At 41.2% G+C, this 17,567-nt stretch overlaps 1 protein-coding gene across 1 annotated transcript in view; it reads right to left on the bottom strand.

The window, feature by feature from the left end:
• ANKRD29 (ankyrin repeat domain 29) overlaps positions 1–17,316 on the bottom strand; it is an 80,660-nt gene extending 63,344 nt beyond the window's left edge. Inside the window, exons 1-4 of the mRNA XM_088469512.1 lie at positions 17,290–17,316; positions 16,078–16,227; positions 9,659–9,757; positions 3,403–3,501 (exon numbers count right to left, since the gene is read on the bottom strand). Of these exons, the coding sequence (XP_088325638.1) occupies positions 3,403–3,501; positions 9,659–9,757; positions 16,078–16,227; positions 17,290–17,316 (375 nt within the window). The remainder of the gene's footprint in view (positions 1–3,402; positions 3,502–9,658; positions 9,758–16,077; positions 16,228–17,289) is intronic.
• Between the last annotated feature and the right edge of the window lie 251 nt (positions 17,317–17,567).

The raw sequence follows: 17,567 nt of genomic DNA, 5'->3' as shown, positions 1-17,567 counted from the left end.
CTATCACTTTCCAGAGCTTAGTACATCTGCCCCAGGGAGAGTTATAAGCTCTGACAGACAGTAGATTGCTAGTGGACCTTGTCTGAAATCATTAACCACTGCTTTTAATGGAGTGTAGCTTTAAAAACTGATTAAAGCACTTACTCAGCAGCGTGTTTCCCACAGAAATAAAAACAGCTTCACTTAGGGATAAGAACACTGGGCACAAAGTAAATATCTTCAAGCTAGTACCTGTAATCCAACCTCAGATGCCCTTTCACTGTCCGGAAATAAATGAATGCATTAAACCGTAACGTGCCAATGAGCCAAGTCAGCACTTTTCTGAATGGGTGCCAGGCTCTCACTGATCACACATTCAGCACCAAATGGATTCCATCTCCTTTCATAGCCCTTAACACATTGACTCGTTACCAAGCTGTAGAACAAGGCAGCCTGTTAGCTATTTTACAGACTTTCTGCAGCCTGGTAAATAACCCTGGAATTAGAAGATATGTGGCTATAACAACAGAATGTGTACATTACTATATGCAATATTAAATAGTAGCTTCAAATCCCTAAAGCGACAGAATGAATATATTACAGTAATGATGAATTCTGCACCAGCACAAATTATATGTAGTAAAAAGACTGACATGTCATTTACGAATAGATTATTCAGGGCCGAAACTAGGATATCTGTCATCCGGTGCAAGGCAGCAATTTTGCGCCCCCTCCCTTCCCGTACCTGGATTTTGTCCTTGCTCCTCCATAAGGCAGTGCACTAGTCAGACGTCCCTGGTATAGTGACTTACATTATTCCACACACCATAATGCCCATTACACATTATGCCACACACTGTAATGCCTATTATCAAAGTGCCACTTACATATTTGCCCGACACCATTTTATGTCCCACAGTAAGGGGCATACAATTACCTGCTCGTTGTCAGGGGTTTTATGCTCATTACCAGGGGTTCCATGCTCATTGCCAGGGGTTTCATGCTCGTTGCTCTGAGGTTCAATAGGGCCTCTAGCATCTGTCTCCTCCTTGGCGGCGCCCATTTTTGGATGGCCGTTTTCAGCAGAGTCCATGCGGACGGCTAGTCGGCATTAAATCTGCTGAAAGTGGCCATTCAAAAATGGCTGCCGCCAAGGAGGAGACAGACACTAGAGGTCCAATAAGAGGTCTAGCATCTGTCTCTTCCTTGGCAGTGGCCATTTTTGGATGGCAGTTTTCTGAATCTGCAGCCCCCAAGCCACCGCGAATCAGCCCTTTTTCACCCCCTGAGTTCTGGCACCCGGTGCACGTGCACCTCTAGCCCCCCCCTAGTTGGGGCCCTGGATTATTTTCATTACCTATTACTCATATTACATTTTAAAAAAGTTGCTCCTAAAGTTACTGCAAATTCCCTGTGGAACGTACAGATAACATGTGAGAGTTCTACATGACATTATTATTCCCAGTCTATGGAGGTACAAATAATAAACTGTGATTATGAAGGTTGTTAAGCTACAGATAAACAGTGAGGCAGGAAGCGTGTGCCTGGGTGGAGAGTAGGTGAGTAATAAGTGAGAACTGATGATAACAAGTGACAGCCTTTAGTCACTGTAGCTGCTGCCATGCAGGATAAGGGAAATGATAAGAGACAAATGAAGACTATGGGCATGAGTGTTTTATATGTCACACTCAACAATGTGATCAATGTGTCCATATAAATTAAATGTATCTGGGAGTTTTCAGCGGTCCTTCACAATAATAAACTGCTCTCTGTATGTTTTTTTTTTTTTTATTAGATCCAAAGGCAATCATGGAAAAAAAAAACAATTGCTATGATTCTGTCAAAGACAACCCACCATCAGATGTAGAATCTTAATTATCAAAGGTTGATGATTTCCAGAAATGTATGTTACCGCCGGTCATAGGGTTCGTAATCGTACCGCCCAATTAATGTGTTAGTTGTAAGCCTGCAGGCTGTAAGTTTTGATTTAACAAGGATAGCGTTAAAAGAACAAAAACATTCAAAAATACTTTATTCTTCGAATAAAGTGTTTTTAGTGCATGAAGGGGAGATGTATCAAGATTTGAGGAGAGAGTAGTGGAGAAGTTGCCCAAAGCAACCAATCAGCATACCCCTTTTCCACCAAAAACCCATCTCTAACCTGGGACACTGAGTAAGGAGTGAGCATGGGTCGGAGCCGGGTTTTACCCCTTTTACACTGGCGGCTGGACCTAGGTTATTTCCGGGTCCAGCCATTCACATCAGACCTGGGTATTTTGTGACCTGGGTCTTCCGGCATAACACTGGACCATTACCCGGGTCCTTCCTGGGTTCATCCCTGGTCATGACCAGGATCGGATTCCCAGGTCACTCGACCAAGGTTATTTTCCAGGGACCCTTTTCCACTGAGCCTTGACCTGGGTAGGCCTGGCAATAACCCGAGTTATTGTGGTAGCTGATTGTTTGCTTTGGGCAACTTCTCCACTTTTTCTCTCTCAAAGGCTTGATACATCTCCCCCTTATTGTTTTAAATTCTGTTTCTAAACTTTAATCATTGTATTTAATTTTGGAGGAACTGAACATGTACCATGTACAGTGCACTGCTCAATATAATATAACATGAATTGGGTCCTTGATCCTCCCACAGAGCTTGGAACAAATTTGTCTCACTTGTGCCGCTCTTCAAAGCAAACTCCTCACTTCCCTCACTCTGATGCAGCTCTCTCTCTCTCTCTCTCTCTCTCTCTCTCTCTCTCTCTCTCTCTCTCTCATCATAACGGACCCATAGGGAGTCACACTCTTACATCATACTTGCCTACTTTTGAAAAAGCATATCAAGGAGATTGTTAAAGCAGCACCTATGTTATCGTGTTACAGTGGGCGTGTACTGATAAATCTGAGAGGCGTGTCCTAAACCTCACTTACATCCAAATGTAAACCCAGCCCAAAAGCAGTTAGTAAGAATTGTTTGTTGATGAAAACACACTAATACTTTGCAGAAATTCATAGGGATCATTGTGCCTTATAATAACCAATGCATGGAAATGACACTAATGATCCCATTTGAATGTATATATCTCTGTTTTTTAATATAACAGCTTCATAATGGGGGTAAGGATGAAATGATGGAGATTGCTAGACTCTTCAGGGAGACAGGGAGATTGCTACTATTTCAGGGAGTCTCCCTGACAATGAGGGAGAGTTGGCAAGTATGTCTTACATCCACCAATAACCCTTGCACTAATAATCCACTACCAGTGCAGGCAAGATTTTTTTGCTAGTCTCCAATTATATTATGCATTACTGCTCATTGACCATAACTTTCTATAATCTACCTCAGATTATCATATTGTTCATTATAGGGTTACATATCTACATGCCCAGCAGTTGTCTAACACTTAGCAGACAGTAATTGTTCCTTACTCTGGTAGTAAATTCTGTAGATGCTCCAAATTCGAAGAGGAATTTCACTATATTATTGTGACCTTGCTGGGCAGCAAAAAACAGGGCAGTGGCACCAGACTGCAAGAGAAATATAACAACACGTATTAGGGATGGCTGATATAGGAGGGTACAGGTAATACCACAAGTAACACTTACAATAAACAAAATAAGAAGCAATATACTTCAATAAGACACAAACGGGATGTAGTTACCGACACCTATCTTTAGCCCGATGACGAAATCCTGACAGCGGCAATGCATCCCGACCTAAGGTGAACGGGGCTTTATAGCTGTTCGAAGCGCAGGGGGGGGGGTTAGGTTTAGGCTAGGGGAAGTAGTGGTTAGGTTTAGGCACCCCCTGGGGGAGGTTAGGGATACGCATCCCCCCCGGGAGGGGTAAGTTTAAGTTGCGGGAGGGGGCAGTTAGGGTTAGGCACCCTCCGGGAGAGGATAGGGTTAGGCACTACTGGGCAGAGGATATCGTTAGTCACCACTAAGGGAGGGTTAGGGTTAGAGGGGGGAGAGGGGTAGGGATAGGGTACTTACCTCCCCTGTCGGCATCTTCTCAGTTCGGGCTTCAGCTGCCGGGACTTCACACACATTCCACACAAACATTTGGTTATGATAATGCATATCAGGTATGACCATTGCTTATGACAATTTAACCCCTATGAGACACAAGTTATTGGAGCATGCCATACTGTTTGTTCTTACTGTCAGTTCACACGTTTTGTTTACAAATATTGTTAATAAATATTTGCAAGCAGAAACCTTATTGCCCTCTTTTAATAAATGCAAACATGCAGCTACTTGGGGGTGGTTTATAGGAGAGTCATGTAAGGTTTATTAGGCAGCACTTCCCTGTAAAAGCAAGAACAATTACAATCATCATTATTATTATTATTATTATTATTATTATTATTATTATTAATAATAATGTTCAATTATAAATCACTGCACAACTTCACAGCACTAACAGTTGGTTCAACAAATCATACCAAAAATTAATAAATAAAAGACATACTGTACAAACAGAACAAGCACATATGAGGTTGCTGGAGAAGTTGCTGACACTAGAGAAGGTAGAGGTGGCCCTGGTTGTGATAGGTTACAAGTTAGGGAAAGAGGGCAATGCTGAGACAGTAGGAATGAGGGGGACACTATGGTAGCTGGTAGTGCCGTAACAAGGGTAGTGCGACCAGTACCATGGCACAGGGCACCGCAGGCGCTGTTTGGGCCTGTAAATTTTCCTGTTTATTATCATTCTCACTTGTAGCTTCCTCTTCTTTTATCCCCAGCATCTCCTGGCCTCCCCTATCTCTTCCCTGGCCCTTCCCCATGAGGCCATGGCCCTTTTTCAGGTGCATTATCTTATGTGCCAATTTAAACAGGGGGGGGGACACCAATGCTCTCTCTGGCACAGGGCACCAAAAAGTCTAGTTATGGCTCTGGTAGCTCGCAGTGTACGTTAGAAGTACCAGGCCAGGGTGGTAAAGGCTATAGTGAACACGTGGGTTTTGAGCAAATGCTTAAAAGAAAGCAGGCTGGAGCTAGTTGTTAGCACAATTCAAAACTGATATTGACAAGGGGAGTGGCTGTTATATCTCGTGGATTGGCCGGATCAATGCCATTAAAATTAATTTATTGCCAAGACTCCTATATTTATTTCAAACTCTACTGATAAGGGTTTCCCCATATGGTCACGAAAGAACAAAGAAATTCAGGCGAATGAAATGAAAAAGAATAAATCTAAATATAGTATCTATACATAAGCTGCTCCTAAAAGGTAGTACCTGTAAACACACCTATAACCAGCCAGAAAATGTAAATCTGGATAACGTCACTAGATAAATGTTGGATAATAAACCTAATGGTGTAGTATAACTGTGACTGAATCCAGACAAAGAGCGCTAAATATACAATTTATTACATAATGCATAAAAGACAAAAATATAAAATATCTAAAAATCACACACAATACAAAACAATAACATACAGACTGGTTCAATGCAATTATAAAAAGGCACAACAGATAACCCCTGACGAAGGTATCTCTGGTGTCTTATATTGAATGTAGCACTGTTCCAATATAATTATCGGCCTCCAAACAAATAGTTAGTACAAATCGCCCGTTGTTTCAAGACTCCTTAACACATGTATATGCAGGTTTATATCAATCCCCGCTCCATTTGACCAGAGATGGTCTCCACTCTTATTTTAACTCAGAGTCACACACTGACGTAATCTCACCAAAATGAGTATTTTGTGCTGATATGCTCAATTAGCACCGGATGGAGATGCACTGGTATGTTGAATACATTTAAAAGTCTTTTGAACACTGGTTCATCAATAAGGACTCACAGTCCTAATAATAGCAACAGCACTGTCCATGAACACAAAGGTGGGAGAATGATAGAGACTACTTGACATAAGTAGATCTCAATAATGATACATTACCGCCAGCCGGCTTATGATGGTAAATATACTGATCTGTCAGGTATAGAGAAATGTCCCGGACCTTACTCCCACAGGTGTCTTGGCTCTGCTGGCTAATATTGATCTCATGCATGCACTCCCGATGCTGTAACTGAACCGCTCATCAGTCTTAAGGCCGTCCGTTCTTTCAGTTTTTTAAGAACCAGCTGATGGTGAATAGGGAATCCCTTACGCGTTTCTCCGCTGTAAGTCCTTGCGGTTTCGTCAGAGGACCGCAAGAGAGACGAAACCGCAAGGACTTACAGCAGAGAAACGCGTAAGGGATTCCCTATTCACCATCAGCTGGTTCTTAAAAAACTGAAAGAACGGACGGCCTTAAGACTGATGAGCAGTTCAGTTACAGCATCGGGAGTGCATGCATGAGATCAATATTAGCCAGCAGAGCCAAGACACCTGTGGGAGTAAGGTCCGGGACATTTCTCTATACCTGACAGATCAGTATATTTACCATCATAAGCCGGCCGGCGGTAATGTATCATTATTGAGATCTACTTATGTCAAGTAGTCTCTATCATTCTCCCACCTTTGTGTTCATGGACAGTGCTGTTGCTATTATTAGGACTGTGAGTCCTTATTGATGAACCAGTGTTCAAAAGACTTTTAAATGTATTCAACATACCAGTGCTTCTCCATCCGGTGCTAATTGAGCATATCAGCACAAAATACTCATTTTGGTGAGATTACGTCAGTGTGTGACTCTGAGTTAAAATAAGAGTGGAGACCATCTCTGGTCAAATGGAGCGGGGATTGATATAAACCTGCATATACATGTGTTAATGAGTCTTGAAACAACGGGCGATTTGTACTAACTATTTGTTTGGAGGCCGATAATTATATTGGAACAGTGCTACATTCAATATAAGACACCAGAGATACCTTCGTCAGGGGTTATCTGTTGTGCCTTTTTATAATTACATTGAACCAGTCTGTATGTTATTGTTTTGTATTGTGTGTGATTTTTAGATATTTTATATTTTTGTCTTTTATGCATTATGTAATAAATTGTATATTTAGCGCTCTTTGTCTGGATTCAGGCACAGTTATACTACACCATTAGGTTTATTATCAAACATTTATCTAGTGACATTATCCAGATTTACATTTTCCCCATATGGCTTTAAATATCTGCAACACATCACTTCACAATTTATTTGGTCTAAAAATATCTTGCAGAAGCCCACATCCAATGGTGGCTTAGGTGTCCCAAACTTTAATGGTGGCCATACACGGTGCGATACACCATGTAGGGCGACTGCCGTTCCGTCGGCAGACGGATCATGCTGTCCCCGCTGACAATCATGTGGTTCCCGCTGACCGCACGATATGTCGGCTCCCCCCTCCACCATCTGAATGACCTCACAAAAAGCTTCTTTGCATCATTCCTCTATTTCCCACACCTTAGACATTTGGGACTTTGCTAACTGTCGTTTTCACATCGCCCCTCACCCGAGCCAAATAATGCCTCTATTTGACAACCCTGACTTTTGGCCAGGATGTTGACCGATTTCCTTAACACAGTGGTTCTCAAACTCAGTCCTCAGGACCCCACACAGTTAATGTTTTCCAGGTCACCTTGCAGGTGCACAGGTGTATTCATTACTCACTGACATATTTTAAAAGATCCACAGGTGGAGCTAATTATTTCACTTGTGATTCTGTGAGGAGACCTGGAAAACATGCACTGTTTGGGGTCCCGAGGACAGAGTTTGAGAACCTGGGCCTGAACACATTGGCGGAACGGAGGAGAAAGATTAATGAATGATCTTACCCGTGATTTAATATTCCCCACTTTCACCAATATACAAACCACATTTTATATCCCTCACACAAAGTTTTTCAATATTTACAAAGTAAATAAAAATATATCAATCATTAAGTTGCGACTAAGTGCTAGACAGCTCACTTCTACTGAATTCTTAATTTTCCAGGATGCGAGCACCAAGAGCCTTATCTCTACACTGTATGCAGAACTCGTATATCCCAGTTCTGAGACTAGGGATCCACACGAGATGGCATGGGAGGCTTAGATAGGAGAAACTCTAGAAAATTAAGATTAGGATGATATACAGTATATGCCAAAGTATAGGTTTTTACATTTCTGATTTGTGCCTTTTTTAAAAAAATGCAAAAAAATTATAAAAAGCAAACTTTTTTTCATTTAATCTCAAATGAAGTAAATGAAATATGCAAAAAAAAAGGTTATTTTGAGGGCAGCTTTAAAAATTGTAAAAAAAATTATACAAAAAAAATATATATTTTTCAATTAAAAAATATTGTAATTAAATTTGGGGTGCCTAAAACTAACAAAAAAAGTTGATTTTGGGGCAATATGAGGACAATTCCCCCCCAAATAAAAATTACATATAATTATTGGACTAATTAAACTAATTGGAAACTTCCAATTGCCTATTTAGTCATTAGGAGGGTGTCCAAGGGGTTCAGCAGATTGTCCTGATATTTAACCTTAAGATAAATTTTCCTTTCCATCTCTCACCCTCAGACAGTTGCAAATGGAAAAATGCAAATTCAGTCTGACTGTTCAGTGCGAGTTGCTAATTGGATTGCAAAATGATTTCACTATGCGAATTGGAAGAGAAAATAGCAACTCGCAAATCGTACCTAATTGGATTGACCTCTTAATGTGTTCACATAAAAGAGACAAATTGTTGTACAGATGGTATGTCCCTTCCAGGTTAAACAGAATGCACCCCAACATTTCAAATGTATGTTGGAGAGGCGGATCGGATGGTGTAACATTTTACATATGTGGTGGATTTGTGCGAAGCTTGTTCCCTTTTGGAAGGAGATTCATACTCTTGCTCAATCCATAATGGTTTTAAATGTTCCTCTCATTTTTTGCTACCACTATCTTTCTTTGAAGCCACTAATCATCAACATAGCCTATTCCGACATATACTGTAGTCATGGTAGCCACATATCAACTAGCAGCCGCCTGGTAAAAAAAGAAAAACGTAAGTCCCAAACGTGGGGCAGATGATAGCAAAAATATGGCATATATATTCTATGGAATATATGACTAGCATACTCAAGAATTCTTCCAAGAGTTCCAAGAGTTTCATTAAGACATGGGAGCCATGGATCTCTCGTTTTCATATCCCCCAGGATACAGTTGACTAACGTAGGGAAATTGGTGACGATCTACCCTTGCAGAGTCTTAGAGACTGGTTCACTACTTAGTGGATGCATGGGAGTGTCCAGCTGAGTAGATTCCCAACTTCCTCCTACCTCTCCTCTCTGATCGTGGGCAGCCACCCCACGTCCCCCAGTTTCTCTTTACCTCCTATATTCTTATTGCTTCCTTTTCTCTACACTTTTCTTCTCTATAAAACACAAAATATGGATGAAACTTCATTAAAATATACAAATGCCTGAGAGATGGAATGAGATTTTTCTAATGTTGTTTTTATATGTATATTGCTTATTATTGTTATACCTTTTGTCTTTTGTAGACCTCCGTGTAGGTCATTTGTCTATTGTCTCTCATCCCAATAATAAAATTTGTTTAAAAAAAAAGAAAGAAAGAAAGAAAGAAAGAAAGAAGGCTGGGCAGTCTGACCAGAGGGTAGGGAGTCCCATTTGTTATCTAGCAATAGGTCTACCTTGTTTTTGGCACTATAATATGAATAGCTGGCTTCTCTAAATATTTGATTGACCTCTATGTTACGTTGTCCAGCTGGTGCATATATTTCTATACCATCTGGGTATAAGACCTGCTTACCTCTCTCTGGAGATTAATATCGGCTCCCTGTAAGACAAGCTCTCGTACACACTCCATATGTCCAGAATAAGACGCCACCATCAAGGCTGTAGCCCCCGTCTGTGAATATAAAGATAAAAAATGTGAAATACATAGAAGCTCATCAGTAAGCAAGAAAGACTGTTGGTCTGCAGGGCAAATGCCATTTTGTTACATAAAGTGCTTACTTTGCAATGTACAGTATGCTTTAGCTGGTCCAGATGGCATAGTCTGCAAGGAGGGATTGGAGTATTCTCTGTGGTTTTTTAAGACCAGATACTTAAATTAGATTAAAGGGCTTAACAGGCAGCACATTTATTTTTGAGAGTTTCCTGGACCCTCAAACCCTTTCCTCCTTTCAAAAGGATTTAGGGGCCTATTCATCATACCTAAAGTTTCTCAGGAGGTAATTAGGTTTAGAACTCACATGGAGTTCTACCTAATTACCGGAGGAATTCATCATTCCTCCTCCCCATAACTATCTATTCCGAAAAGCTGTCATTTTTGCGATGACAGCTTTTCGGGAAATAGATAGTTATCCCTGTCTACACTAACTTACCGCAGCTGGAAGCAGTGCTTCACATGTGCTGTTACATCTGTTAAACCAGCGCATGCGCAGCACTGACTACAGATGCGGTAAGTTTGTGTGACCCCCCCCTGCCCCCTCTTCATACCTCCCCCCGTCCAGCACTTATCTGCTCGTGCAGCAGCCTCTGGCTCCATCTGCTATGCTGTCATGTGTTCTCCCAGCAGAGTACAGTACTGTTTAGAAAAAAAAATTATTATTTTTTTTTCTTTTCTAAACTTTATTGTGTTCTGCTGGGAGAACACAATGTCAGCATTGCAGACGGAGCAATAGAAGAGACCAGAGCGCCGGAGGGAGATGCCGGGGGACCTGTCCAGCTGAAAGCAGGTAAGTCTCACCTGCTATTCGCCACCTCACAGTGGCGGATAGTAACACCATCAAGTTCCGAAAATACGTAATTTTCAGAATGATGACTACCATAAATTTCATATCCCCATACTAATGTATGGGGAGTGTGGAAATTAACGCAGGGGGACTTAGCAAGGAGATATCAGTGATATCTCCTGTGCTAAATGTGTTCATGAATACTAAAATAATGTTAATTAAGGAAAATGTCCTTAAAAACGTTATTTTAGTGTTGATGAATAGGCCCCACAATCTTAACAAGTCATTGGAGGTGAGGGTGTCAGCCAATGAGACACCTTCTGTACTTCCCAGGTACACTTTATACAGGAAAACACAAGCAGCCTAAACCTAAACACAGCCAAACCCTAATTGAAGCCTGACCCTAACTCTAAACCTACCCTACAGTAACCCTAATATCAGACAAGGGGGTAAATTTACTAAAGCTTCTAAAACAGGCAAGTGGTGTTGTTCTAATAGCAACCAAACAGATTATTTCTTTCATTTCTCAATTGTAGTCTAGAAAATGATAAAGATAATATGCTTGGTTCCCATAGGCAATACCATCATTTGTCTCTTTTTGAATCTTTAGTAAAACTACCCCATTATGGGGTATATTTACTAAAGTTCGGGTTTTTAGAAGTGGCCCATAGCAACCAATCAGATGCTACTTAACATTTATTTAGCCCATTCTAGAAGATAATAGCTAGAATCTGATTGGTTGCTGTAGACATCTCCACTTCTAAAAATCCGCACTTTAGTAAATATACCCTTATGTCTGTTGAAAGTTGACATTCTGTTCATATCGACATTCTGAATGTCATTTTCTCAGCATGTTGACAAACTGGTGATGACATATGTTGACACGATAAATGTATACCCAAAAAACATAACTTGTGCAATAGTGACACGTGTAATTCATACAAAAGTATAAATTCAAATTCCATTAGCTGCAAAAGGTGTCTCTACAGAATATTAAGGTGTAGGGAATAAATGCTCACGCAGCCAATATTAACAAAAAAGGAAAACTAATTTTGATTTTTAGTGAATTGTACCAAATATGTCACAGAGAGCATAATTTCAGATTAGAATTTGTTCATACTAATAAAAATAGATCAATCTTTTTTAGCATTGGGGCCATTTAGCAACGGGGTACCGGAGTAGCTTCCCCTGTCCTCATAGATTTCTATAAGATTACATAAAAATCCCTTTAACAAAGCTCTGAATAGCTTAGCTTTTTTGACCTTGGCTCCGCTAGCTTTAAATTACGATAGCCATTGCAGCTTCTAAAATACAATATTACATACTTCTCTATGAAACAGCACTTGCACATGAATGGACCGATGCCCGCGCATGTGCTTTAGCTCAGCCAATCACTTCTCTATTTAGACCTCATCAGGACCATTTCCTGGTGTCTGACTATTGCTACATTGCTGCACATAAATAGGCTCCAGAGTACAATGAGAGAGTTGCTCATGTGGTCCAAACAATTTATTTTTGTCATTTGTGTGTGTTATCGAGAACCTTGCAGACACATTACATTTCTTATGTAATGCACAGATCCAACAATGTCTGATCAGATCTGTCCATCACCTTAAACCACTATTTGCTAGTCCTGCCGTCGGCGCCATCTTGTAGTGCAAATCTATTTGGGATCCCATGAATTGTATGCCTGTCAGTGACCTCTAGGATACAATTAGATAGCATCACAATACAGAACAGACTGTGACTGAGCAAGGACTGTTTTGTACATTGTATGTACTGTAGGTGTGAGTAATGGCATAATAAAATGCAATATTTGGTTCTGCAGAAGAAGGGCTGATTACAGAAATAGAATAGAGCTTCCAACAAAAACACAACTTATCAGTAAATGGACCTCCCTAAAAGCCTCTAGGGGAATGTTAAGAGAAAGACATGGATTGATTTCCTCTGTCCTACCCACTCACTTCCTGTGAGGTGACCTATGTCCTGTCAGCTGTACTATGTGCTGCAACTCACAGAGATTACTCCTAAGATACCAACTGAGAAAGATACCTTTCTGTCACACAGTCACAAACTGCTGTAAGCACTGGAGAGTTCTGAGGGACAGAGACAGCTAGGAAAGCTTGCCCACTCATGAGATAACAAGAAAACGTCAGATTGGATGGGTGGATAGAGTTTCCATAGCAGAGAATTTTTGTGACTCACACAAAACACGTTGTGAGCCAAACATTTTCTTTCTCCTTTTCCTTTCCAAAAGGTGTTTGTAAGAGCATGCCAGCTATCCTGCGATCCTTACAGCTACCCATATTGCTGAGAGCTCGGAAAACTCATACAGCTGGAATAGACAGACGCCTGAAAATCTTTTATGATGAGAGTCAAACTTAAAGCCAGCCATGCATATATAACGGACTTGGATCTTATATACATATTACACAGGAAAGTGTAATGGTTACCGTAAAAAATGGCTTTGAATATTTTTCCATGTGCACCATAATAATCCTTGATTTTTATAGTTCGTTAAAAGAAAGATCCCGTTTTGAAATAATGGTAATATTACACAATAAAAATATAGTATGGCACCTTCATGATTTGTACATTCATTTCTCATGGGTCAGAAAGTGGAAACCATGGTTTACAATAACCCTTTAGCGAGCGATGTGGCAGCATTTTGTTTTTCAAACACTGGCTGCCCTATATTATATATATGTCTTTTTATGCAAGCTAAGCATATTGAGGTCAATGAAGCTTTCTTCAATAACCACCCAAATGTAAGTTATATGACTGCATGTCAGATTGGTGTTTGACATGTGATCTCACTGCCATTTTTGTAAAGCCTTTATTCTTATAACTAGTTCTGGAAACAGGCAGAACTTAATTAAATCATTTAGTAATTGAATAAAATAAGAGTCTGAGGACTTGTCCAGAGTATTCCACACACCCTGCAAGCCACATGCAGGTACTCTGGGGCAGCGATTGTGCCACCTACTGGGCCCTGCTCTGCGGCATCACTTGCATACCCCTAGTTATGGTCCTGTGCATGATCATGTCCTCACTGAACTCTTCGTATGGGGGCATATTCATCATTACAAAATTATCACTAGTGATAATTATGTTTTAAACTCACTGCGAGTTTAAAAAATCTTTTGTCGTCATTCACCATGCCTCTTTGCCAAATGTATCACTTCCGAAAAGCTGCTCTTTTTGCGGAGTCAGCTTTTTGGAAAAGTGATACTTTTCCCCCTTACCACTGAGGTATCCATAAGGATTTCCTCACTGCCTGTCTCTCCCTCCCCCCTCCCCTGCCGCCAGTGTCCGTCCAGGCCTCCCTTCCCGACCTTGGTTGCCGGTGTCTGACCCCCCGTAGTCACCGGTATGCTGTGTGTGCGCAGTGCGAATGACACACACGTGTGATGGAAAACAATGGCTTGAACCATGTAAAAATCGGCACTGCGTGCATCTCTCAATCAGGCTGCCTGTCACCAGCCAGTTCATCATTTTAGTGTATATGCAACAGAGATGTGTGTGACTGCAACGTCCACAATTGGAGGCACCTGTTTCTGAGCATGCACAGTATAAATGCACAGGGTTATGTACGGGATGCCGGCGCTTGGTTCCGGTGGTCAGAATCCTGACGCCGACATCCCGACAGGGTTAGGATACCGACATCTGTAGGTAGGTATCCTAACCCTCCCCCTCTCCCTACCCCTAACCCTCCCTAACCCTCCCTCCCCGGTGCTTGAATCTAACCTCCCCCTAGTGCCTAAACCTAACCTCCCCCTCCCGGCACCCTAAATCTAACCTCCCCCTCCCCACACCCTAACTCTCCCCCTAGTGCCTAACCCTAACGCTAACCCTGCTACTTACCTTCAGGAATCTGGCAGTCAGAATGCCGGCGCCAGGATTCTGACAGGTGTTGGGATTCCGGCGCCACCATTCTGAGCACCGAAATCCCTGTGGTTGGGCTTATGACCGCATACCGAATGCACGCATGATACACTCTGCATCAGGCCTATTTTATTCCTTATAAACATAACTAGCTGAGGTCAAGAGATTTACGGCAGGCATACAGCGCATGCACTTACACCCATGTTTTTAATCCTTTGTTTGCTTGCTAAATAAGCATTGCCTATTAGGCATCAATAAGACTTGATAACATTTCTCTAATAAAGGAGAAACAACTCAGTCTCTTGTACAAAAAGTGAAACAATGGTTAAAACATGCAAAGAAGCATAATAATATATACCCAAGCAGCAAAGAAAGCGCCAATTATAAGTGGCTCACATGTACTGGCTATGCAAGCCTCAGATGTCCTAGGAAAACAAAGGACCCCCTTAGTTTAATAAGCTTTCAGTGTAAGTCTTAACAATGGTAAACACCTAGGACAAGTAAAATAAAATGCTAACCTGAAACCTAATCTAATAGATTTAAGCATCATCCGTATACATTGCTAATATTAGCCCAAGCTCTACATTTGAGAATATACCATACATCAGCCCTAGAACTAACTTTACCCCTGACCCTACTCTAAGTCTGTGTCCTGTAAATCTTTCCATTGTCCAGGCAAAACTGTACTCCTACCCTACAATATTTTAAAGATATAAAAATTCCCTATGCAGCATAGTGGAAATCTAAAGGAAAAAAGAGATCTAATGGTTCCCCACCATTGGCGGTACAGAACTTGCAATGTTTTTTTTTACACCCTGCTGCTGGGATACAGAGCATAGCTCTGCCCCCGACATGTCTCACGAAGCCCCGACCTCACCTCTGAGTGGCCCACTGCCCGTTAAGAGAGCAAGGGTGACCATCGGTGTGCAAAACCATCAATGGTTTCTCATCTGTGGTTTCATACCATCGAGGTTAACTACCAATGGGAACATTGATGGCAACCAGCAATGGTTAACCCACCAGGTCGGCATAGCTGGGGGCGTGGCTCGGCATAGGAGTGTGGTGCGGGGGGGGGGGGGTTATCGCATCACAGGCAGCTGGACTGCCCACTTTAAACGGTGCAGGATCCAGAAACTTGAATGCTCTTTCAGGTGGATGGGAGCAGCACCTGAGATTGGGCAGATGCAATGTGATGCGCGGCTGTGCCTATAGCGTATTGCTACAGTAGGAAAATCATGGTTGTTTTCCATCACACCTTTATGGAAAGTGACCAAAAGCAAGAAGGTTTTCCCCCTGTAATTACCTGATATGTGGCTAATTGAATCTGCCCAGTAAAATACTACATTTTTGCAATGGTTTGTCTTTAGGTTATACCATTTTTCATATCAATTGTTTTTTAACTACATGTTTTCTATGGTTTTTAGGTTGCTCATTAATCCATTTATTTACACATAAACCAAAAATGTATTACTACATCCTTGTGCCTTTATAACCATTCATAATGACACTGGGAGAATAGTAACAGGCCTCTTGTCTGGCCACTGTGCCATATTGAAAATGTAGATAGCGATCTGGAATTCTTGGCATACACAAGCGAAGGGCATACACTGTCTCTGCAGTCAACATCGATGCGGCCGCTGTTTAGCAACAGCTGGAGTAGAGCCAGGTTTCCTTTCCGAGCAGCCCAGAAAGCAGCGTTGGCAAGAGGCGTTTCCTTCTGTGTAAAATAATAGCGCCATATTAGTTTCATAGCATCCTGATTTAAAAGGCAAAAGAAAACATTTCATTCAATAGATTTACAAAACAATGCAAGAAATATTTTGGCCACAATGGGTGGTTTTTAACATTTGTCCTTGTTAAATGCCTTACTTTCAGAATGTGGCATTCATCACTATAAAATAAACCTTGCTAAATTTACTGGAAGGTGAAATATTCCTACAATTTTTTTTTAGATAACAGATCTGAACAGGTCCAGTTCCACTTCACATGGGACAGACAGACTCCCCTGAGCCAGTAACACTCATGCAGAGGGCTTGCGTGACATTGAAAACACCAAACTTGTATCTTGAAAAAGTTAAACCTAGTTAAATAAACATGTTAAAACGTGATAACTGTTTACCTGGGAAAGCTATAATTGCACATTGATTCCACTCCTGAATACATTGTCTTTGATGTTTGTTAAAGTGAAGAAACAAATTAACTCTTGCCATCTCACATAACTATTTCTCAAATGATGTCACTTAGACCATCTCTGTTGTCCTTTTTGCCTAATTAATCAATCACAGTGGAATAGCAATTGGGATAACACTGCAATAGAAATTGTTACCAGGTCTTACATTTCATCCATTACAGCTATATGTATATGATACACAGGCTAATCTCTGACAGGAGAGGTATAAGCAAGAAATACAGTAAGAGGGACAGTCATTAAAGGACCAAAAAGAGAAAGAGACACTCACAATGAGGCTGAAAAGAGACGAGTGCCACCCAAGAGATAAGGGAGAGAGAAAGGCAGGAGGGGGGCATATTAAGGAGAGTAATGTTGGCTACACACATGACCAGGGCCAGATTAGCAACAGGCCTTCCCATAAAAGGCCCCTTTAGAAAGTCCGATACATTTCCTCAAATGTCACAGTAATAGAAAAAGCTTACATGTGATAGGGGAAAATAAAGCCCCCCCCCAAAAAATAAAATATATAAATAAATAAAATAAATACAGAGACTTTCCTTTATTTCTCAATTTAAACTTCTGTCCCTTCTCCACCCTGTTATAACCCTCAGCTCATGCTCCAAGGATTTCACACAACTATAAACCTACATTTCCATGCAGGAATCGCGCCTTCATGGTTTATTTGATAGCACTTTATAGTGATATTTTTTTAAATTAATTAATGTGTGCCCATGTAACTTAGTAATGTCACAAAATGCCCAGAATGTTTGTTGGTGTGCACGTGGTGCTGATTACCACGCTGGCTGGCATACTGGAACCTTGTGCTTACTGCACTGGCACCTTGAGCTTACTGCACTAACTGAAATGCTGGCCCCTTGCGCTTAATGCACTGGCTGGCATGCTGGCACCTTGTGCTTATGACACTG

This window comes from Taudactylus pleione, unplaced genomic scaffold, assembly GCF_031769625.1.
Source record: "Taudactylus pleione unplaced genomic scaffold, aTauple2 ptg000093l, whole genome shotgun sequence".
NCBI classification, from domain to species: Eukaryota; Metazoa; Chordata; class Amphibia; order Anura; family Myobatrachidae; genus Taudactylus; species Taudactylus pleione.
Note: the sequence above shows the minus strand (reverse complement) of the source record. Positions and strands in the feature narration are given on the sequence as shown.